The sequence below is a fragment of the Hemibagrus wyckioides genome, linkage group LG01 (genome assembly GCF_019097595.1).
Source record: "Hemibagrus wyckioides isolate EC202008001 linkage group LG01, SWU_Hwy_1.0, whole genome shotgun sequence".
NCBI lineage: Eukaryota > Metazoa > Chordata > Actinopteri > Siluriformes > Bagridae > Hemibagrus > Hemibagrus wyckioides.
The window spans coordinates 30,528,280-30,553,279 of record NC_080710.1 but is presented as its reverse complement, the minus strand read 5'-3'; the positions used below and the strand labels follow the sequence as shown (position 1 = coordinate 30,553,279).

The 25,000-nt window shown below is 37.7% G+C and overlaps 1 protein-coding gene across 1 annotated transcript in view; it reads left to right on the top strand.

Annotated features, from left to right (window-relative positions):
* Positions 1–25,000, top strand: part of apbb1ip (amyloid beta (A4) precursor protein-binding, family B, member 1 interacting protein) — a 38,498-nt gene that overhangs the window by 2,875 nt on the left and 10,623 nt on the right. The window contains exons 2-7 of the mRNA XM_058393402.1: positions 12,984–13,043; positions 13,612–13,699; positions 15,910–16,235; positions 17,336–17,413; positions 21,585–21,744; positions 23,228–23,349. Coding sequence (XP_058249385.1) covers positions 12,984–13,043; positions 13,612–13,699; positions 15,910–16,235; positions 17,336–17,413; positions 21,585–21,744; positions 23,228–23,349 — 834 coding nt within the window. The remainder of the gene's footprint in view (positions 1–12,983; positions 13,044–13,611; positions 13,700–15,909; positions 16,236–17,335; positions 17,414–21,584; positions 21,745–23,227; positions 23,350–25,000) is intronic.

Below are 25,000 nucleotides of genomic sequence, written 5' to 3'. Positions count from 1 at the left end.
GAAAACCCACATAAACATTCCCGTCACTCCGTAGCCGAGATGATTAAAATGTTCCGAATGGCCTTGAGCCTGGAAGCAGAACCCTGTCTGCCATCTGGATCCTGATTAATTCTGATGAAAAGTTATTGTTTTAAGTAATTTCACTGACACTAATTAGAGTATCGCTGCAGTCCGGGGAACCTGGAGGATATTCGGTGATGTCATACGATGATGTTTCACCACATCTGGAAGATATACAGGAACATAGAAGTTCCCTAGTTTCCACGTTTTAAATATTCCATATAGAACCCGACATCTGTCTGGTGTCATTATTTGAAAATATATCTCCAAATTTCAGCAAATTAGACAAGCAGGACAAAAGTAATGGCACCCCATACAAGGAGCAAGTGGTTAGGTCGTTTTCAGTTTTGTGAGCTTTGCCTTTTATGGAGCTTTGTGGGCGTGGCCTTGATGTAAAATCAGCTCTGATTGGTAAGTAATGGCTAATCGAAATTGATTAACATATGCATGCAAGTGCATCGAAAATCACTACAGTTCTGATGGGATTTTATAAAGGTTGCACATGAAAGGGTTCCAAAAGAGTTCTTAGAGCAGATAAACTCCTGCTCACAATACAAATAAAAAAAGAGCTCCTATGGCTCTTTAGAAGAACTGAGGGCATGAAGTCTTTATTACTGCCACACATCTTTTCTTCACATATCCCCATCTGAGGAAGTTGGGGTCAGAGCACAGGGGCAGCTATGATACAGTGCCCCCGGAGCAGAGATGGTTAAGAGCTTTGCTCAATTGCCCAACAGTGGAGCTTGGTGGTGCTAGGGCTTGAACCCCAATCCTCTGATCAACAACCCAGAGCCTTAACCAACTTGAGCCACCACCAAGGGTTAACAGCTCTAGCTCTTTAAGGAACCTTTTTCTGAAAGTAAAACCCTTTGTTCTATTGTTCTACATCGACTCTAAGAGTTTCCCCAAACAGCAAAAACAAATGAACACTAAAGGTTTTACATTTCATAGAGTTCCTTAAGCATGGTTTGGTGGGGTGTTTCCGTTTTCCTTTTAGAAAAATTAAAACCCTTTGTTGGAGATCTTCTAGACCTTTAAAGGTTAAAACCACAGCAACCTTATAAAGAATGAGTCACTAAAGATTTCTCCGAGGAGTTAGCGATTTTATCTCGCAAACAGACTTCTCTAAAAAGCAGACTTTGTCTTCTAGGGTTCTAGATAGACCCTATAAGAATTTTCCCCAACAAACCTTATAGAAACAGTGGCAAGAAGGGTTCTTTGGATAGTTCATGGTTCAAGATCTCTAAAGAACCGAAGAGAAACCTTGCAGTTTTAGGGTTCTACATAGAATCTTTAAGAGTTTCCCCAACAACCACAAAAACTATGCATCAAAGGGGATTCCCTGATAGAAAACAGTTGATAAAGTTCTCTGGACAGTTCTTTCTCTTTTCTAAAAAGCAAAGTTTTTGTTGTAGACTGCCTCATATAACCTTTAAGGGTTCCTCCAACTACAACAACAATGGCAAGAACCTGACAACAAAGGTTTTCCTTTTAAAAAGGAGGTTACTAAACGGTTTTAGCATTCTTAAAAAACCATTTCTAAAAGGTTAACCCATTGTTTTACTGTTCTACATACATCAACAATCTTTAAGTACACCCTAAGACTCTACAACAGATATTGGAGTTCCTAATGGTTTATTTGGATAGTTTAAAGGCTTTTGCCTTCTAAAGCGCCTTGACAGGAAATCATACCTTGTAGGTTCTACATAGACCCTTTAATTCGTCTAACAACTGAAAGAGTTCTAAAATGGCAAACAAGAACCCTTTCCCATTTTAGAAAAAGAGTACAGTTTTTAAAGTTAATGGTTCTACATCAGTTCTTGAAGGGAGATCCTTTTAAAAAGCGGGTTGCTAAATGGTTCTTTGAACAAGGAATGGTTCTAGCTTTCTAAAGAATCATTTCTAAAAGGTTAACCCATTGTTTTACAGTTCTACATACATCTACAATCTTTAAGAATTACACCCTAAGATTCTACAACAGGTGGTAGAGATCCTATAGTTTTTAAAGTTAATGGTTCTCCATAGTTTCTTGAAAGGTTCTTCAGTAAGCCAAACTGACTCACTGAACCTCAGCTTCTGCTCACGTTGTGCTGAGTCGATCAGACCATTTTGTGCAGTTACTAGTAATGTTGCTTCATTTCCTGTGTGTCTGTGGCAGAATGTGTGCGTTTAGGGAAGGCAGGGCGGCCGGGTGAAGGGGGAATGGGGGGTGATGGCGCATATTTAGGGCTGTGGTGTGACAGTATCTGAACACATCAGCTGAAGCTCTTCATTAGAAGCACTTTCAAAATGACAGATTGTGCACGCCACCCTCCCCATGGACTAGACACCTACCACAAACCACTGCAGTGCACAGCCCACATGACATGGACCACCAGCTACACTTCTCTGTGTCATATATGCTCAAGGAAATGTTGGTACTGTGGGGTGACTCTTTCCAAACAGCTTTCACTGACAAAAAAAAATCATAAAATTCGTAAACTCACTTCGGTTGGCTTTCCACTGATGCTAACAAGTTTTGAACGGCTCCCTGACATACGCGCAACTTAGCCAGTGTTCAGTTCATTTCATTCATATGCCAAAAATGCTTCGTATGCCAGTGCAAATTTCAATTCTTAAGGTGAAAATTCGTAAAGCATTCATATGACGAGGTTCCAGTTTATTCCCATTTCCAATTCCTTTTGTCATTTACAGTCTATAGACCTCATTTACATGAAATAAAACTAAATTTATGATATAAAATCATTTGAAAATGGGTTCAAATTTGACCCAGATGACAGCAGGAGGGTTAAATGAAAAGCTGTCTCCATGCTATTGTAGTCTTTTTTGCATATCACTAGTGTAGAACAATATAGTGGGCAAAGTCATTGATAATTTTCCTCTAACAACCTTATGGCAAGTTAACTTCCTGACTTTCTTAACAAGCTGTTTTAAATAATCTGAGCTCACCCTTCCTACTAGACTGCTCTTTAATCATTCATGTTACACTTACAGGCTGAAAACGTTCAACTGCTAAACTAGTCTTAAATTAGGAAACTAGAATTAAACACAAGGCTTGGGGTCACAATCGTGATATATCCATCAAGGGCCCAAATCATTTAGGAAGTCCTGACCTAGCTGTAATTCATTCAAAACCAGAAGAAAATCACAGATCAAGATTAGAGGAAATGATTGCAGTAAAGTGTTACCCTATAAGCATTGTTTAGGTGAGAAAAGGAAGTCTATACTCAATATTTCAGCTGGCAGCAGACATTTAAAACTTTTACCACAACATCGTAGACTGATCTTAGTAAGGTAGCATGATGTGTAAAAAGGGGAAACTCTGTTGCAGGGTACTACATGGATCGTTTAAGAGAAACAACAACAAAGTAGGTGTTCCTACTCTGCTACTGCTACATAGTAATGTTGTTCATCAGTGGTTGGCATGATTAGCATTCCAAATCAGTGTCTTGACACTAAAATGTCTTTCATTCTGGACCGATATTTGGCATTTGAATAAATAATTCACTAGGGTATGCATCATATCATACTTGAGTACTTGATACTCGAATGGTGTCACACATGCATTAATCACCTATTAAATTTATTAATCAATTATCTCAGGATGCCTGTGATGTTGTATCCATTTATCAACGTGTCATTTGTTCAGCTTGTGTCTTTCATATATGCATAAAGTTCAACCCAGTTCTCAGTTTTGTCGACTCGCTGGACATGTCCACATCTGGTCACATCCACATCTGGTCACCAACACCAAGTTGGTGGAAGTCGGCAGCTTTGGTTGAAAATAAATGGTCTCTGTGGCTTTGTTGGTGTGAGAGCTTCTCCTTCTTCTCCTTCTTCTTCTCTTCTTCTTAACATCAGCTCTAAAACAATCGTCTTTGATTCTTTCAAGCTCTTCAAAGCACATTACTAAAAAAGTGACCCTGTTCATTGTAGGCTTGTAGATACCACCTTTAAGAGTTCCCCAAACAATAAGCACAAAAAGTTTCTAGAAAAATAGACAACTTATAGTTTTCTTTGAAACGTTATCGGTTCTAACTCATTAAGAAACATTTTCTAAAAGGAAAACTTTTTATTTTGTTGTCTATTTAGATCCTTTAAGGGTTACCCAACAACAGCAATAGCTTTACACCAAAGGAGTTACCTTTTTCATTGGATGGCTAATGGTTCTAGCTCTCTAAAGAACCTTTCCTGAATCGGTTCTACATAGACCCTTTCAGGTTTCCTCTACAATAAAAGTTTTCTTTCAGTAAGAGTTTCTTATATAGGGTTATATGGGTGATCAATGGTTCTAGCTCAACAGAGAAATCCTACTTCAAGTAAAACAGCTTGTTATAGGGTTCTACATTGACCATTTCAAGGTTCAACAGCAATCTAACAATGAAGATTGTCCATTTTAGGAAGTTCTTAAGAGTTTTTTTGGGGTGGTTCTAGCTCTGTAAAGAACCTTTTGTGAATCAGAAAGTGTTCACTGAGTGGTTCTACATGGAATATTTCAGGAGTCCCCTAAGATAATAGTTGTTTGCTTTGGGAAAGAGCTTTTGAAGGCACCTTTGGGTGGTTCTACCTCTTTAAACAAGTTAATTTTAAAGCAAAACTGCTTCTTATAGGGTTCTCCATAGATTCTTTAAGGGCTGAACAACATCCATACAAGGAAGAGTTTCTATTTTTTGAAGTTCTGTGGGTGGTTAATGGTTCTAGCATCTAAAGAACTTATTCTAAAAGGGAAATCATTCTTTGTAGGGTTCTACATAGACCCTTTAACTGTTCCTCAAACCAAAACAAATATATTTAACAAAGTTTTTATGTTAAATAGAGTTCCTGAAGTGTTTTAAGTAGGAAAGAGAACATCTTAAAACCCAACTTTGTTCTGTGTATCAGATGAAACTCCACCCACTCTTATGCAGTGCAATTAAAAACCCACAGCATGTAGTGTTTCGGTGATGAAAATGGAGTATGTAACAGTTACCAGGATGTTACTGTGTCTGTTGTGTTGAAATGAGAGCACTGTGGCATTCACTGACTGTGGCATTTTCTATTTTATGCGCATTATGCAAACATCTCAGTAGTGCTTCATATTTTCTGCTGCTTCCTGTTGGAAACTTTACTGATGCTTTCAAAATCAAGTAAGAAGAAGTAGCTCTAACCACTTCCTCTTGTGAGAAAAAACAACGCTCCACCCTGGGGCTTCAACTGGAGATTATGTTCAAATGTAGAACACGCAGGTGCTGCTGATATAAACGCCATCTGACTGGCATTCTAAATTCACAAACGAAAGAGAAACAGATGGATCTCAGTGTTTTTATGTAGATTATGGGATATTAACATTCTGATGTGGAAATACTGCTTTGGCTCTTCAGTTCAAATCACATTAACAAACCAAAAATACAACAGCAGATCAGAGAAGACCACAAGAAAACACAATCACAAGAACACAAAAATACATCTGAAAACACAGCTGCAAATCAGAAAACACCACAATAGAACATAAATACCACAAGAAAACAAAAACACTGCAATTAAACCAAAAAATGTCACAATAAAACAAACAAAAACACCACAACAAAACCAAAAAACACTGCAATAAAACAACAACAAAAAAAAACACTGCAATAAAACAACAAAAAAACACTGCAATAAAACAAAAAAAAAAACAATAAAATAAAATAAAAAAACACAAAATTGAAAGAGGTGGTCCTTATTGAACACCCCTTCTCACTGCTGAAAACAACTACAAAACCACAATTGCAAAAAACATAACTCAAAAAACATAACAACACATCCTGAAACGCAACTCCTTACTGCTCGACCTTTTCGGATGCCTCGTCCTCACTGCTGATTGGACACGACATGTCACATGACTACCACAAGGTCAAGAATCAAGTCAGTGTGTGACTGACTTCATCGAGCGGCAGTGATTCAAGTGATTCAACTTGTATCGTATTATATTGAGGAAGTTTCTTCAGCTTCCTTTAGGCGTGTTTTTAGGGTTCTTATAACACACTGACGAGTTAACGACAACGAAAATTTCATCATATGAATTTCCCGTATAAAAATAAGCAACAAGCATATGATCTTCAGTAAGCTCCTCCCCTTTATGATTGGAGTAATTGTCTAGGTTTTTCTGATTGATGATATAGAGTAAGACATTTTGAGCTGAACTGATTTAACTCCTAGCTGCTAGCACAGTGGCGGGCCGTGCATTTCACACCTAGGCCTTCACTGGTGTCCTTCCTGAATTAATCCACCTCTATACCATCATTATGATGGCTAGGCCATTCTACTCAGCCCTCATTCTCCATAAACTCTACACAAATAGATGACTGCCTCAGTCCCCTTAAAATTTCATATGAAAATGGCAGGAGACTTCGGCTCTTCCCTGTCTTACAGCGTGTTGTTCAATCCACAGACCGCGGTGTTGCAGAGCGAGGATCAGAGGATGTGTGTGTGTGTGTGTGATCAGGAAGACTCGTATTTGGCTTGTTCATTACTCAAATATTATACACATCTATGCAATACAGTGGAATGCTGCAATAAGTTTACCATTCTACCCTGTTAGTCAAACCTTTATTTTATTTTACTATTATACCCTCATTGGGGGCTGAGCCCCCCTTAAATGAAAATTCTAGAATCGCCCCTGGAAGCCACGGCAATAGATACTAATCACCCGTTAAATAACAACGTATTAGGGCTGTCAGTTTAACGTGTTAACTTAATTAATTAGTAATGAAAAAATAACGTGATTAAAATACTTTAACGCAGTTAACGCACCCTGTCCCGCCCCGCCCCGTGCCAGACCTGTACATCATCTTAGCACTGCAAGCTGTAGTGATGCAAAACCACGACAAAGATCTACCCTCTGAAGGGACAATGTAAATTTAAAACTCATCCAGATGGAGCCACTGATCAAACCAAAGTCGTCTGCATTGTCTGCAGTAAGGAATTTGCATACCATCGAAGCAGCTCTAGCCTGAAATACCACATGAACTCAAAGCATGTTTTAGCGAGCTCTACAGTTAGCACAACCCCGGCTGCTACAATCAACACGCTCCGCCAAACCACACTGCCTGAGGCTAGTCGCGACAAAATTAGCAAGTCTACATCGGAAGAACTTGCAAATACATAGCTAAATGGATTTCTGCGGACTGTAGGCCTGTTAATGTAGTGGAAGACAAGGTTAATGGATGCATTTTGAATAGTCAAGAACTACAGTACTTTCGAAAATAAATCAGCTGTTTGACACCGAAAAAAAATCAAAAGAGGAAAGATTAGCTCAAGCCAAATATGTTGTAGTCTAAGTGATAGGCTGTTGTTCATTAATAAATAATATAAAAAAGTATTTGTTGTAATGTCTATTTAATGCTCATCTAACACAGTAATGACTTTAAATGATCATTCTGGGGGTAATTTCTCAGCCAATGTTCATGTTTGATTAAATGCGATTAATTAGATTAATTAATCATCACATCATGTAATTAATTAGATTAAAAATTTTGATCGACTGACAGCCCTACAAAGTATAAAAGAAATTAGTCTACAGTATTTCACACCTGACAAGGAATAGTCCATTTTATTACGGTTACTTTTCTCAAAAAAGACATTCTTCATGCCGTATACAGCAAACTGCAATCTCCGGAGGACGCAGCATCCAAAATGAGATGCAGAGAATATAGAAACAATGTATATGGGCGGGTCGCTGCCTCTGCGTATTCCAGTTATCCAATCAAAGGACGGGAAATTGCTGACGTAATCGTATGCCTGCTAGATGGCCCCAGTGACGCCAACTCCAAATCTGATTGGTTAATGGAACAGTTTCATTGCCACTTATTTTAAGCTACGGGCGCCTGCACTATTGATTCTGAAGGCCTTAAGGCTGGGCAACACATGATGTCGTCCACTGGCTAAAATATGATTGGATAAATACTCTTATCATAAATATACACTACTTAGACTAGAGAGAAAAGCTATGAAATGTAGAGAATAGACTATTGGGAATAATTTAATACACATTCATGGAATAATCTATTAAATATATTAAAATTACTAGCAATTTATCATCCTCTCAAATTGTAATTTCGGTAAAACCTCATGTGGAGTCAAACTCATGGTCGAGTTTCTCTAGACTGACTGGCACCTGAATCAGTGTCTGTCATGCCATCAGCACCTGTCATATCCGTATACAGCTCCAGTGTTGCAGTCTTTAATGCATAATCAGCTATTTCTTTACGTCTTCCTCGTTTTACAGCCAATAGTATGACTATGCTTCTTCTCAAAACCAGAAACACACAAGTGTCTTTGAGAGCTGTATAACATTACAATTTCTCTTCACTGAAGCTCAAACACTGGTCCAGTATGACGTGGACATGGTGTGGAGTTGAAGGTTTGGACTGGAAGACCTGGAGTGTCCTGCACAGAGCCATGACTCTGACTCAACCTCAACAACCCAACTCACTAACGCTCTAACATCTAGTGGAAAGATTCCCAGAAGAGAAGAGAAGAGAAGAGACGAGAAGAGAAGAGAAGAGAAGAGAAGAGAAGAGAAGAGAAGAGAAGAGAAGAGAAGAGAAGAGAAGAGAAGAGTGCAAAGGGAATAGAATAAATCCTGAATGTAGTTCAAGCACATGAACATGACCATTAGGTTTCAACAATCTGTTTTTGAGAAGTTCCTTCTGAGACGTGATCCAGCGGTGTGTTTTTTACATTTCTGAATGATATCTGATATAGGGAAGTGTGGCTCTACTAGACAACAGAAAGCATTGTGGAAGCAAGAGGATAATTAACAAAGAGCCACTGTGACGGATTAAACAGAAAATGGGCCATCACTCACACTTTATTTCCTCTTCTGAGAAGACCTGATGTACAGAAAGCGTTAGTCCTCGGTACTGTGAGTCAGGGGAATGTATTTGTGGTGCACTTCCTCTGCGTTCTATCTATTCATTTAGACATTCTGAATAAATGTATGACTGACCTCATTTCTGCTCGTCCCTGTTTAGCTGATTTTCTAGAAAAGAAAAAGCATGTAAAAGGGAAAGACAAAAATATATACAGCAGATCTTTGTGCGATCTTTGTGAGAGTTATGTTACGCTCACAACATGCTTAAACCTTTTAATCCTTTTATGATAAAGCAACCTGGCAACAATTGCAATTTTTTATTTAGTAAAACATGACGTGACTTCATTATTTATAAAAATGTATTTTTCGCTAGCCTAATAGGAGCGATATATTCACAGAAAAGCTCCAAATAAAACAAAAACGGTTCATTTTTTTCCAAAGAAATGTTTGTATCTTCAGAGTAAATGTTGATATCAAACCCATTTCTGCTGTCTGAGATGTTCTCCAAGTGATTGTTCATCTAAAAAGCAGCTCAAATTTCATCTTCAACCAGTAAAATTCTGTGTAAGGTTCTCCAACAGAGGGAAAAACACACGTACTGAAAGCCAACAGACTCACAGCCTGAACATCACTTGTTTATTTATACTGATAATATAATGGAGTTTTTATCAGGAGGACATGGTGGCTTAGTGGTTAGTATATTTTGTTGAGGGTTTTGATTCCTTCCCTCTCCCTCTGTGTGTGTGGGAGTTTGCATGTTCTCCGGGTCTTTTGTGTCCTGTGATGGGTTGGTCCACCATCCAGGGTGTCCCCTGAGTCCCTTGGGATAGACTCCAGGTTTCCTTTGACCCTGTGTAGAGCTAGAGAAAATGTAGTGATAAGTGCTAGAGAAAATGGATGGACGGATGGATGTTAAAGCCTACACAAATTACACAATATAAGAACACGAGCAAATAAACCCCCTCTTCTGGGAATTTAGTAACTCTTTAGTACATTAGCATCTGCATCTGTGTCTATAGCTGTATTTGAACAAGAAGTGGGCGAGGCCTTGATTTTTTCCCCATTATTTAAACATAAACCCTCTGATTAAGCCTCTAACAACACTTGGAGGAACAAATCTGCTAAAATTGAGCTATTGTTCAGCTCAGAAAAGCAATTTGCCGAATATAACTTCAACTTCTGAACTTCTGAACTCTAGTTTCCTCAAAAGTCAACTACTTTCCTCTCAATCCGAAACTGAGCAGCGCTTCAGCTTCATATCACATGCTTTGTGCAGTCAAAGAAACCCTGCTTGCTGTGTAAACTGTAATTTTTAGGGGAAAATGTAAAAAATAAATTAATAATATCAAATGGTGGTCAGTGAAAGAGAAAAAGGCTTTATTTGTGATGTTATGGTCCAAAAAGTCTGTTCATGACAAACTGAATAGCGGTCAGATATAACAGTATTTAAGGAATATGACTGAAAAAATATCAGAAGGTGGATATTAATGAACATCTAAACTATGATAAAGCTGTGAAAGATAACAGAACCTGCTCGGGTGCAGAAGAACAGACCTGAACCTTTTATCCTCACTGATAAAAGCGAAAGCATGAGACGAGACGTTATTTAAAGCGCTCGTGAGCCGGATTTATCCAATCAGGGTTGTTGATACTTGAATATGCTAATTAGAAGGCGGGGTTTAGGAATGTAGAGTGTGAAACATCAGATGATGAAGAGCCAGGATTCAGTGTTAACCCCGGGGAAAGGAGGAGCAGTGTTTGACCTCCGACTACACGACCCAGGATTCCCTTTACACAGAGGTCACTAGGACCCAGGGGGAATCTTTCACACGTGGAAAACGTGTAGTAAAAAAAGTATAGTATTTGTTTATTCTATATTATGTATTCTTTTTTTCCATAATAAAATGCAGACACAAATTGAGTCAGGATTGTTTTTCCATCGAAATTAAGTTTTGTATAGTGTTCAGTGAGATCAGTGAGAAAGAGAGAGAGAGAGACAGAGAGCAAGATGGAGAGAGAGAGAGAGAGAGAGAGAGAGAGAGAGAGCAAGACGGAGAGAGAGAGACTGAGAGATAGAGAGAGACAGAGAGAGAGACATAAAGAGAGAGAGACAGCAAGACAGAGAGAGAGAAACAGACAGACAAAGAGAGAGAGACAGATATATATATATATATATATATATATATATATATATATATATATATATATATATATATATATACGTCTCTGATGTAGATTAGAGAAAAATCTATAATAACCAGCTGATTATCAGGATATCTTCATTCATTCTGAGCCACTCCCACATTTTTCACTCCAAATATATATTCATCTCTCCTGGATATTAAAACCTGGCAGCTGTTATCCAGCTGTGTTAAAAACCTCTCCAGAACATACTAGCAGTGTTGACTAGCCCCAAGAAGGTTCTGACATCCTTCAGGAGCAAATACAAACTGTAACAACAACACATAAAGTACAGTTATTAACAAGAACACTTAACATGAAGGTTTTTTTTAACTAATATAACATTTATTGCACAAACAAACCGATAAGCAATAATGCTGAATCAGCAACATTAGCAAAACAACTGTTCGATGCTAACCGTTCAGCTTGACCTCCGGGTTCTGACCTTTGTTTCAACATTGAAGAAAAGAGGAAGTTAGAGTCTATTTAAACAAATTCATAGACATTCTCATAACTTTCTTATCATTTCAGCCCTCAGTTATTTCAGTAGCAGGCTTTTTTTGTCCCTCCACAAGGCCCTGCAAGTCCTGACGAAGAGTACATGCCTGGAAGAGTTATGCAAACCTAGCCGTTATGGTCGTATCGCTTATTGTGCAATCTCTTGCTACAGGCTTCATATTTTTGTAGTATGTGCTTACACAGAAACTCTGTCCTCAGTTCTGTCTTGAAGAACAGATATCTGATATCTGCCGTGTAGATCTGGAGAACCGAGAAATGTTCCACAAGCTGACGCTAAACAGATATATAGAACTACAGTTAATAACTAGGACACTTTACATAAAGGTTTCTTTAAATAAAACATTTTTTAACACATGAACAAACCGTTGAACACGAAGTTCAGGCCTTAATGCTGAATCAGCGATGCTATGAAAAGAACTTTTAAATAATAAATTCATAGAATAAGTCAGAACACCATCCAGGTTCGGTCCTGATTATCACTTAGATTTGTAATTTTAAATATATTAAAAAATTAACAATATATATCTGAAAATATTCTAAATATTGGCAAATATATGCACTATTTCCTGTTATGCGATTAAAATAATCTAGTATATGTTTTGATGTACTCATTTCATGCTTTAATGTTTTTATACTTAGAATAAAATTACTTTTTAAAATTCTTAAAATAATTCTAAATTAAAATGACATTTTCAGTGTATTAATTTTAATTGATTTTAAATGAATTAGAAATAAATTGGTGGCTAATAGTACAAGACAATTTCAAGCTTATAATCAGTAAAAAAAAAAAAAGTTAATAAATAGGTTTAATAGTTTTATATTTGGTTTATTTTCAGGATTAAAGATATTTTCACTTGTTAAGATGTTCTTTAGTAAGTTTAAAAGTTTAAAATTCCTCATTAATAAGCAATTGATATGTTGTGCTGTTATAAGAAATTAATCAGTGTGATGATGTGGAGTTACAGCTACCATCAATTTCATTATGCTCCTATATTGTTTTATTCCTTTTATACTACACAGAAATTTACTACAAATGACAATTATCTATTAATTAAAGAGCCTTATAGAAAAAGAATCAACATGATCTGACCAATCAGAATCCAGAATCCAACAATAGAAGCTGAATAAACATATTTGAGGACAACTTTTTTTCTTTTTCTTTGTTAAATTACACAAAAGTAATTTTAAAAAAACAGGCTTAAAACTATACATTTGTGTTGATATAAGCATATAAGTAGAAATATTAGATACATTCAACTATGTTTAAGATTTCGGTTAAGATTTTAGGTTGTTTCTTTGTTTGTTCTTTCACACTGATGGTCATCAGTTCATTGCAGATGTTGTTGAAATGCGAAGCATCACAGTTTGTTGTTTTTTTTTTCTCTTCTAGATGGACGACATCGACGCCATGTTCACGGACATGCTGCAGGAGATGGATCTCCTCACGCAGGTGAGACCTCTGGGTTCCCAGAGCACTGTTGTGTTTTTAACGTTAAACCAGTGACCTGAAAACACAAAGGCAAATCATTTCTGAGTCATTTGGAGTCGACTCTTAAAGGAAAGCCAGACACTTTTATTCGTTTCATCTCCACAAATGAGAAATGAATCAAGTGTCATATCAAAAATAAGCCAAGTTTCACATTTCCTTTTCACTTTGTACACTTGTCCTCGATTATTTATGTAACACTCCAAAAAGTTAGCCGGCCCGAAAGCAGAAGTGATTTCAGATCAGAAGAAAAGCGACTCCTTGAACACACAGTGATGCTTAAACACACCCAGGCATTCATTCTGTCCTCTTTATGCTTTACTAAATGATTTCTGTCAACTCTGAAAGCTCTTACGTTCCAGAAAGTTTAAAAATACCAAAGCATATCTTGCAGCTGTTGGGAATTCTCTGTAACTGGCCTTTACATACACAGAACTGAAACTTCCTCTACTGAAAGTAATATTGTGATGACAAATATAAGAATAAGAGACGTTTTGTGCTAACTTCCTCCTTATTTTGTGGTTTTCCCCAGAGTCTGGCAACTGAAGCTCCAGAGCCTCAGCCCGCCTCCATGTCCAGCCAGGAACTCAACTTCTCCATCGGCTTCACAGATCTCAATGGTAATAAAAAAAAAACATGTGACTGTAATAAAGCGGCGTTCTTTTCTTTTTTTTCTTTCCCGGACTCTATTCATCCTACTCTCTCTAGGTTTATCCCTCTGCTTGGGGTTAATAAGCTGTAAAATTGCAGTAAATTATAAAAGAGTGCAGGCAAAGTGAAGCATGGATAATGTCTGGCTACTTTGCAGACGGCAGTTAAAGTCAGATTAGCATCAAGCCATGTGGGTGGTTAGCTAGTAAAGAAAGAAAGAAAGAAAGAAAGAAAGAACTAGCCTCTTTGAGGGTTTCATGTGTTTAAAGATCTCTGTGTGGCCTGAGGTTGCTAAAGGTGTTACTGTTTGAAACCACGCACTGTTAGAATGTTGCAGCTAGTCGCTTAGCACAGATAGCCAATCAGAAACTGAGCAGCGCCTCTGTGCCTCATATCAGGTGAAAACCAGGACGTAGCAACACTTAACAAAAACGGCTTGGTAGATAGAGTCAGGCGCAGTGGTGGGCCGTGCATTTCACACCTAGGCCTTCACTGGTGTCCTTCCAGAATTAATCCACCTCTATAGCATCATTATGATGCCACGGCAATAGATACTAATAAACCGTTAAATAACAAAGTATAAAAGAAATTAGGCTACAGTATTTCACACCTCACAAGGAGTAGTCAATTTTATTACGGTTACTTTTCTCAAAAAAGACATTCTTGATGCCGTATGCAGCAAACTGCAATCTCCGGAGGACGCAGCATCCGAAATGAGATGCGGCGAATATAGAAACAGTGTATATGGGCGGGTCGCTGCCTCTGACTACTCCAATTATCCAATCAAAGGACGGGAAATTGCTGACGTAATCGTATGCCTGCTAGATGGCCCCAGTGACGCCAACTCCAAATCTGATTGGTTAAGGTAACAATTTATTTTAAGCTACGGGCTCCTGCACTATTGATTCTGAAGGCCTTACGGCAGATTTCTTTCACCCTGGCAACACATGATGTCAGCCACTGGCTAGAATTATATTAAATATATTAAAATGCAAGTCAGTGATTCAGATCACTGCTGTTTAGGCCAGCAGAGAAGGCCTTGCTGGAAATGACGGCCCACCACTGGTCAGGAGGCAAAACACCCGACATCACGGAAGTGTGCGCTGTAGCGAGGGGGAAATACGTCACGCTGAAACATTAGCGGAAGTCGGATATCGAGGAACGAACGTCTGTCTTAATTTAAAAAGAACAAAAAAGATGATAAAGCTGTGAAAGATAACAGGACCTGCTCGGGTGCAGAAGAACAGACCTGAACTTTTTATCCTCTCTGATAAAAGTGAAAGCGTGAGACGAGACGTTATTTAAAGCGGCCGTGCGTCGGATTTATCCAATCAGGGTTGCTGACATGTGAATATGCAAATTAGAAGAAGGTTGAGGCAGGGTTTTCGGATATCGGACCGATATCAGGATCAGAACAGAATTTATGTAATAAACTAATAAGCTGATGATGATGATAGATTTTAAAGTTTATAACCTTAAGGGTGAATTCTATTAGCTATTATACTGCACTTGTGTTGTATACATTTATATACTAATATTTATTTATTTATTTGAATAGAGACAGGTATGTATTTCTTCTTGGTGTTTAGTGTGTTAGCTTTGGTTAAAGAAAATTGATTGGATCAGTAATCTAGATACTGATATAATAGTAATATAGATGTATAAGAGTAATATAGATGTTAATCATTCAATCATTTCATTAAAACCCTGAAACACTAAATAACAGTACACCATTTTTTGTGTATACATTATGTATATGTAGAATATTTTTATTTCATTTCTACTGTATATTTCATTTATATTTTTGAATCCATTTTGTGCTTTTGAATACATTTGTATATATAGAGATTATTTCTTTTTTTTCTATTTATATTTCTTTTATATTTTTATATTTTTCTGGTTATCTGAAGCAACATAACAAGATAACGAAAATAATTTCCTTTGGGATTAATAAAGTTCTATCTTATCTTATTTTATCTTATCTTGTCTTATCTCATCTTTATGATCTTGAGTGATGATGTGTGTATCCTCATAAGGCACGTTTCACATCATATAAATACTCTGATATCGTGAATAGAGAGGGTATGATCATGACTAGCTCATCTACCAGACTTATAGATGATTTTATAATGTTTTTATCATGCTTTTATTCATGAAAGTTTTTTCTGTAATGTCACAGCGTCCCTGAATGAGCTGGAGGACAATGATCTGGATGCTCTGATGGCTGATCTAGTGGCTGACCTCAATGCCACAGAGGAAAAGTTTGCTACTGAGAGGGTGGGCGTGAAGAATTCCATGCCACCTCCGTCTCTACCTGTTCCAACAGCTCATTTTACCCCTGCAGCCTCCATAACCCTTGCAGCCCCCATTACACCTGCGCCCCCCCCAACCTTCCAGTCTAAAAGTGAACTGACGCGTGTACCCAGTAACACCTCTGCTTTAACCTCAAACACCAGCAACACTTCATTACCGCCTCATCCTCCTTCAAACGCTAAACCTTCTATGGTAAATCTAAGTCACACACACACACACACACACATTCTTTTGTCAAACACCTTTTCCACGCAGGCCACAGTTTATCACAAAGATCTTTAACATACAAATGAATGAAACCATCAGCTGATTCTTCTGCCTCCAAAAAATTGAATTAATTTACTATTAACTCTAAAATCATAGGATTCAGTTATTGGATTCAAATCTGATCATATGAATGTGAGGCTGTGTTTCAACACGTGGTTCCCCAGTTGATTCGGTTGATCTGACGTAAACACGTGTGACATCACGTGAGCAATATACAGTATCACGTGGGGGAAAAGGATGAACGTGTGCAAATTGTGTAAAAAAAAAAAAGAAAGAAAAGAAAAATAAAATAATAAGTAAATATAACATATTTTTTAATTGTTAATTGTTAAAATTTATAAATTATTATTATTATTATTATTATTATTATTATTGTTATTTTTTGGCATACATTATTTTTGTTTTTCTTTTTTTTTTGGAATTTTAAATACATTTTTGAAGGTATTTGATGCTGTGGTAGAGCCTGAACTGGTGCTCTTTGAAAATGTAACTTATTTATTAATTCATAAATTTAATTTGTGATATTTTCACACATATCTATAGACTAAGGTGGGAGGCAAAAATAAACAAATACACATGTCCTGAAATTCTTCTAAAAAATAATCATGTTTAACGGGGGAAAATAGAATGAATGAATGAATGAATGAATGAATGAATGAATGAATGAATGAATGAATGAATGAATAAATAAATAAATAAATAGGCTCCAGTGGATCCATGTGACCCTAATTAGGAATAAAGTGGGTATAGAAAAAGGATAGATAGATAGATAGATAGATAGATAGATAGATAGATAGATAGATAGATAGATAGATAGATAGATAGATAATAAATTATATTATAAATATAATTAATTAATAAATAAATAAATAAATAAATAAATAAATAAATAAATAAATAAATAAATAAATAGACTATATTGGACAGCTGCCTCACTCATGTTGCTGTAATCTGATGTTGAAGGTTAGAAGGTCTGTTTGTGACATGACTGTGACGTGACTGATTGTTTATTTATTTTTTTTCAGGAAGAAATGGAAGAACAGATGAAAGCAGACAAGATCAAACTCGCCCTGGAAAAGCTGAAAGAAGCCAAAGTGAAGAAGGTGAGCAGAACATCAGAGTCTCAGGGGCTGGAGAACCAACGTGTGAGAGAATTAAAATGACATGAGGTCATGAGAACATGTCTCTATGTCCCCTTATAGCTATAAATGTGGAGTTCCTGTCTAGAACTGTCTGTTCCTTATTTATTTTTATTTTATTATTTTAATTATTTTATAAATATTATTTATTTATTTATTTATTTATTTATTTATTTATTTATTTATTTATTTATGTAATGGAAACCATGGAAATATGGAAAGAATTATAATTGTTGTTTTTATAATGTTTTTATAATATAATAATAATAATAATAATAATAATAATAATAATAATAATAATAATAATAATAATAATAATAATTATTATTATTATTATTATTATTATTATTATTTGCAGTTGTAGTTGTTTCAGGGCTTTCAGTTAATAACCTGAAGATCTATCACAATCTACGCATTTCATGCTGACTCTATGAAAGTGTGTGTGTGTGTGTGTGTGTGTGTGAGGAGAAAAGGTGAGTTTGATCATTATTGCATGGTTGCAGATGATGGGAGTCCAGATCAAATGGAAGTGTGTGTGTGTGTGTGTGTGTTTGGGGGGTTGATGTTGTGGTCACACAGGTGCAACTTTTTCACATCCCGTCTGCCCAGCTCTTTGCGTCTTCAATGACTATTTAATCCCAGCGTGATGTTAAACTGGATGTCCGTGTACATCCTCTAAGCGTCTGATTGGGTGATTATGTCTGATATCTGATCTCTGATAACTCAGGAAATGGTTGGTATGACAGGAAACACCAGCAGACACACATACCTTAGCTTAGAGCAGTGAGGTTTTGTGGCATTTCTCTCGGGTTGCTGGCCGTTTCGGAAATGTGAAGTGAAACAAAACCCGCTTCAGAAAGGAAGAATTGTGAGAGCAGATTTCAGCAGCCAGCTTCTTTTATTCCTCCAGGTGTTTCTTCTCAAGTGTAGAGCTGCAGAATACATCCTGTATACTGCTTAGAATAAATAACAATAACTAACAATCGGGTACTGTGTGTGTTTGTGTGTGTGTGTGTGTGTGTGTGAGAGAGAGAGAGAGAGAGAGAGAGAGAGAGAGAGTATTTCTCAATATACAACATTTTTAGTTATTCAACATTAAAGAATGTCCCTTTCCTTATTCCTGCATACACACCACCGATGATCTCTGACCTTCTCAGCCCCTTAACCATTCAACTGAACTCTTACTTGGTGTTCACACTGAAGCATATTAAACTAATTTATCGAACCAAAGCCATGAAATTCTGACAGGACCCTGAAAAATGAGGTAACTGTTATGTTGGATTAGTTCTCTTAGTGTCTTGGGAGATGAACCAGAGTCCTCAGTTTAGCCCAAGATCCCTAATATGATGAAGAGGAAGAGGAAAAATAAGAACAAGAAGAAGCAGATAAACAAGAAGAAGAAGCAGAATAAGAGAAAGAAGAAGGAGAAGAAGAAGAAATGACTTTCATATACTCGACACTTCACTTTCTTACTTTCTACATTGTGTCTCTAACGGTTTTATACTATCTACAATATATACTTTTCAATAATCAAGCCATTTTTAGCATTTATTTTACACTATACTGTTTATTTATCTATTTATTTTTAATTCTTGGAGTGGTTGTGAGTAGGACCTGCAGGGGTTACATAACACAATATAAGAAAGTATGAAACTGTTCATTTCAATGGCTGAACATAGCTGTGCAAAAACAATGCAACACAACTAAAAACCCTGATTACTCTATAGTCCAAACTAGGAATGCTATTTTTGTCCCTCTGGTGTTTGTTCGTACTTAGCTATCCCCGCTAATTTGCCCATGAAGCTAGTATGAAGCATGTGAGTATTTTCACACCTAGAAGAATATACACTATATTGCCAAAAGTATTCGCTCACCCATCCAAATAAACAGAATCAGGTGTTCCAATCACTTCCATGGCCACAGGTGTGTAAAATCAAGCACCTAGGCATGCAGACATTTGTGAAAGAATGGGTCGCTCTCAGGAGCTCAGTGAATTCCAGCGTGGAACTGTGATAGGATGCCACCTGTGCAACAAATCCAGTCGTGAAATTTCCTCACTCCTAAATATTCCACAGTCAACTGTCAGCTGTATTATAAGAACGTGGAAGTGTTTGGGAACGACAGCAACTCAGCCACGAAGTGGTAGGCCACGTAAACTGACGGAGCGGGGTCAGCGGATGCTGAGGCGCATAGTGCGAAGAGGTCGCCAACTTTCTGCAGAGTCAATCGCTACAGACCTCCAAACTTCATGTGGCCTTCAGATTAGCTCAAGAACAGTGCGCAGAGAGCTTCATGGAATGGGTTTCCATGGCCGAGCAGCTGCATCCAAGCCATACATCACCAAGTGCAATGCAAAGCGTCGGATGCAGTGGTGTAAAGCACGCCGCCACTGGACTCTAGAGCAGTGGAGACGCGTTCTCTGGAGTGACGAATCGCGCTTCTCCATCTGGCAATCTGATGGACGAGTCTGGGTTTGGCGGTTGCCAGGAGAACGGTACTTGTCTGACTGCATTGTGCCAAGTGTAAAGTTTGGTGGAGGGGGGATTATGGTGTGGGGTTGTTTTTCAGGAGCTGGGCTTGGCCCCTTAGTTCCAGTGAAAGGAACTCTGAATGCTTCAGCATACCAAGACATTTTGGACAATTCCATGCTCCCAACTTTGTGGGAACAGTTTGGAGCTGGCCCCTTCCTCTTCCAACATGACTGTGCACCAGTGCACAAAGCAAGGTCCATAAAGACATGGATGACAGAGTCTGGTGTGGATGAACTTGACTGGCCTGCACAGAGTCCTGACCTCAACCCGATAGAACACCTTTGGGATGAATTAGAGCGGAGACTGAGAGCCAGGCCTTCTCGTCCAACATCAGTGTGTGACCTCACAAATGCGCTTCTGGAAGAATGGTCAAAAATTCCCATAAACACACTCCTAAACCTTGTGGACAGCCTTCCCAGAAGAGTTGAAGCTGTTATAGCTGCAAAGGGTGGACCGACTTCATATTGAACCCTATGGATGAGGAATGGGATGTCACTTAAGTTCATATGCGAGTCAAGGCAGGTGAGCGAATACTTTTGGCAATATAGTGTATTTTTAGCTGCTAACTTTCTTAGTCAAACACTTCCTTATGAGAAAAATAAATAAATAGACAGGCATACAGACAGACAAATAAATAAATTAAAATTAAAGAAATAAATAGATAGACAGACAGACAGACAAATAAATAAATAAACAAACAAACAGACTGACAGATAGATAGATAGATAGATAGATAGATAGATAGATAGATAGATAGATAGATAGATAGATAGATAGATAGATAGATAGATAGATAGATAGATAAATAACTAGACAGGCATGCATACAGACAAATAAATAAATAAATAAATAAATAGACAAACAGACAGACAGACAAATAAATAAATAAATAAATAAATAAATAAATAAATAAATAAATAAATAAATAAATAAATAAATAGACAGACAGACAGACAAATAAATAAATAAATGCAGACAGATAGATAGATAGATAGATAGATAGATAGATAGATAGATAGATAGATAGATAGATAGATAGATAGATAGATAGATAGACAGCTAAATAAATAAATAGACTGATAGACAGACAAAGAAAGAAAGAAAGAAAGTTTGAAGTTTGAAGCAGGACTGGATCAGAGCATCTCCAAATCTAAAAAAATAAATGCTCAGGAATAGTTTGAGGAGCATTAAAGATCAAGAGATTTAGATGTTGGCCTCCAGATTCCACAGATCACAGTCTGATGAAGCATCTGTGGAATGTGCCGGACAATCAACTTCGATCCATTCAACTTAATTAAAGGTCTAAAAGGATCTGCTGTTCTTGGTGGTCATCTGGGTTCCAGATACCACAGCACACTTTTAGAGGTCTTGTGGAGTCCATGCCTGGATGAGTCAGAGCTGCTTCAGTGCCTTAAGTGGAACCACACAATCTTAAGCAGGTGGTTTTAATGTTATGGCTGATGGGTGTAAAGAATAGCAGGATGTTCAGTGTGTCAGTGATGTTTACCCTGAGCATCTTTTCGCCCTGAGCGGATGTCTAGCGAGTGTGTTGGTGTTTATATGAGCAGTGTTGGATCTGAACATGTGTGTTGTGTGTGAAACAGCTGATAGTGAAGGTTCAGATGACAGACGGAAGCTCCAAGACACTGATGGTGGACGAGAGACAGACGGTGAGGGACGTGTTGGACAACCTGTTCGAGAAAACACACTGTGACGGCAACGTGGACTGGTGTGTGTGTGAGACCAACCCTGAGCTGCAGACAGGTGAGACACACACACACACCGATGAAGCATAACATTATGAGCAGTTCCAGGTGAAGTGAATAAGACTGAGTATCTCCTCATCTTGGCACCTGTTAGTGGGTGGGATATATTAGGCAGAAAGTGAACATTTTGTCCTCAAAGTTGATAGAAGCACGAAAAATGGACAAGCGTAAGGATTTGAGCGAGTTTGATGAAGGGACAAATTGTGATGGCTAGACCACTGGATCAGAGCATCTCCAAAACTGCAGCTCTTGTGGGGTGTTCCTGGTCTGCAGTGGTCAGTATATCAAAAGTGGTCCAAAGAAGGAACAGTGGTGAACCGGTGACAGGGTCATGGGCGGCTGAGGCTCATTGATGGCTAAGTTATGCTGGTTCTGATAGAAAGCTGTTGGAATACACAGTGCAGGACGGGTCATGGCAGCGAAAGGGGGACCAACACAATATTAGGCAGATGGTCATATTGTTGTGCCATATATATGAATTAAATTGAAGTGGATTTTTGTATGAATTTAATTTTGAAACACATTCAAGGTTTAGTTTTTCTTGCAGCTCTGCTCCTCTACAGCCCGCACGTGCTGTGCCAGGGTGACTTCCTGTTATAAATCACAGCTGTTAGTCATATTAACTGGAGAAATCTACCTACACATCCTCTCTACTGACAGCAGATTGAAGTCTGTCTTCTGAAGATGAGCAAGAGAGCAAAAATATGGATGTAGCAGCTCAACTGATGAGTTCTTGTAATGAGAATATCAGATCTCTGAGGAAGTAATGAAGCCCTAATAGATCTGTGGCGTTCTTTGCTCTGGTTATGACTGGTTGACATACACACCCTCATGTGCTGAAAAATACAGGAAAAGCCTGAGCGTGTTCAGTTAGCTCGGTTTCCTCTCACACCCTGTATTTAAAGCCAGTAAACAGCATCAAGCTGCCGGCACACCAGCTTCATTAAAACCTTTTAAGCTCTTTTATCTTATTCTCTATTTGCTTTTACACACTGCTAGAGCACTTGGGTGCGCACTGGAAAAAACACTGGGGTTGTGTGTTATAAACACTTCACACCAACCATCAAGAGGAACTTTATGACTCGTATAAAGTGCTGATTATTGATTTCATGAACCACAGACATGTCCCATGTGCCACTGACCGCAAAGCAAATCCTGATTGGTCAGAAAGTGTTGAGTCTTGTTCTATAACAGCAATAACAACGATAACAACAGCTTTGACAGGTTTATATTAAAGTGTTAGCAACGCCTCACACTGAGACGTGTGGGGCGGCAAGACACAGAATCTGAGACTAATACTAAAAGAAGTTCAGCTTTTTATTAGATAAATAAGTATAATTATTGATTTTTACTAAGGAGATGTTTGTGGAAGGAGTCTCCAGTCTCAGTGCACAGGAAATTTGTATCCTGTACATGTTAGCGGACAGTAGTGTGTTAAAGAATGTATGCTGGCCTGACCTGACCTGACCTTTCCTCCACAGACCGTGGCTTTGAGGACCACGAGAACCTGGTGGAACCTCTCTCAGCGTGGACACGGGACAGTGAGAACAAAGTGGTTTTCCAAGAGAGGAAGGACAAGTATGAGGTTTTTAAAAACCCACAGGTACGACCCCCAGAATCGGACTCTTATTCAGTTCTGTTCTGTACTCCGAGCTTTGGGCTTGGACCAGGCATTAGCATGAACTTTTCTCACCTTTTTGACATTTCATAAACATTTTTCTTTTATTTTAAATTGATTTTGATTTGTCATGTACACGGTTATACACACTTTGCAGTGAAATAAAAAAAGAAATATCAGGCCACTCTTCCTAGACTATGCAACTTTAAATTTAAATTTATGCAACTTTGCAAATTTAAGAAACAAAGTTAAAAATAAATTTTTAAAAAATTAATAAAGGAATAAGAGAAAAATAATAATAACAGAAATTATAATAAACAAAAAGAGGTAATAGAATGTAATGTGCAATATGTTTACATGTTTCATGTAGTGAAAAATATAAAGTATATTTATTTACATATTTACACACGGTGTTATAGTAATAATTAATTAATTAAATTAATATAATAATAAATAATAACATAAATACATAAATAAAATAATAATAATAATAAAATGGTAAATATATAGCATTCATATAAAAAATCTTAGGCAAATATTTTCCATATATTCTAGTGACAATTTGTCTTTATTTGGGACAATATGCAATAGTTGGCCATGATTTAAAAAATTAGAGGAATCTGTATAGCATGTTAAGGAGGGGATTAGTCAAAGAAACAAACAGGAGTCCAAGGCTAACTCTGGAGAGATCAAATTAATACAGATCAATTTTTTACACAACTGAGCAATGGGGTTGAGGGTTGAGGGCCTTGCTTAAGGGCCCAGCAGTGGCAGCTTGGTGGCCTTAGGGTTCAAAGTCGCAACCTTAACTCCTTAGCCAATGAGTTACCCCCCCACCCCCACACACACACATACACACACACAAACATTTTTAGACACATAAAAGCAGAGCCTGACCAACATCAGGATCCAGATGTGTATTTTAAATACACTAGAAGACATGCAGCTGTATTAAACCAGTTTATTTTTAAGTTGACTTGAATTGTTCTATTTGGTCTAATGATTCCAGAGCTCTTACTTTTATGTAATGAAATATATATGAAATGTTCCATTTCTTCATATATGTTGAGTAGAAAATTGAGTTAAATCAAGGCTTGTGAAGAGCATATTTTGGCACCAGATCCCGAGCACGATTCTCCGAGCCGTCACTCCGATAAAGATTCCCGTCCACTTATGTGTTCAGCTCTGTGAGAAGGTTCTGGCTGTACAGAATGAAGTCATCTGTGAAGCAGACCTCGGATTTGAGACATTTCCCACGCCACGTTTGCATTCTCTCTCCTCGTTTTTCTCGTGGCTGTCGTTCAATTCAGCTGATGTGATGCTTATTTTTGTCTTCATCATCATCATCATTACCCTCATTATCAAGCTGAAGGAAAGAAAGATGAATAGTTCTTGTCGTCTCGTCTGTTTTTCTATACTTATCTCTCGATTATGCAGCAGTTCACTTTTCTATATAAAGCTGCAGTCCATGTGTGTGACTGAGAAACAGCAGATGTGGTTATTATACCAGGCTTAGTATCAGAACTGAGCTTCATCCTCCTCCATCATTAATGCATAGGGTTTTGTGAGAGTTTGTGTGTGTGTGTGTTCCAAATTGAAAGGAGGCCAAAAACAGCTGATAAGAAACACAATATCT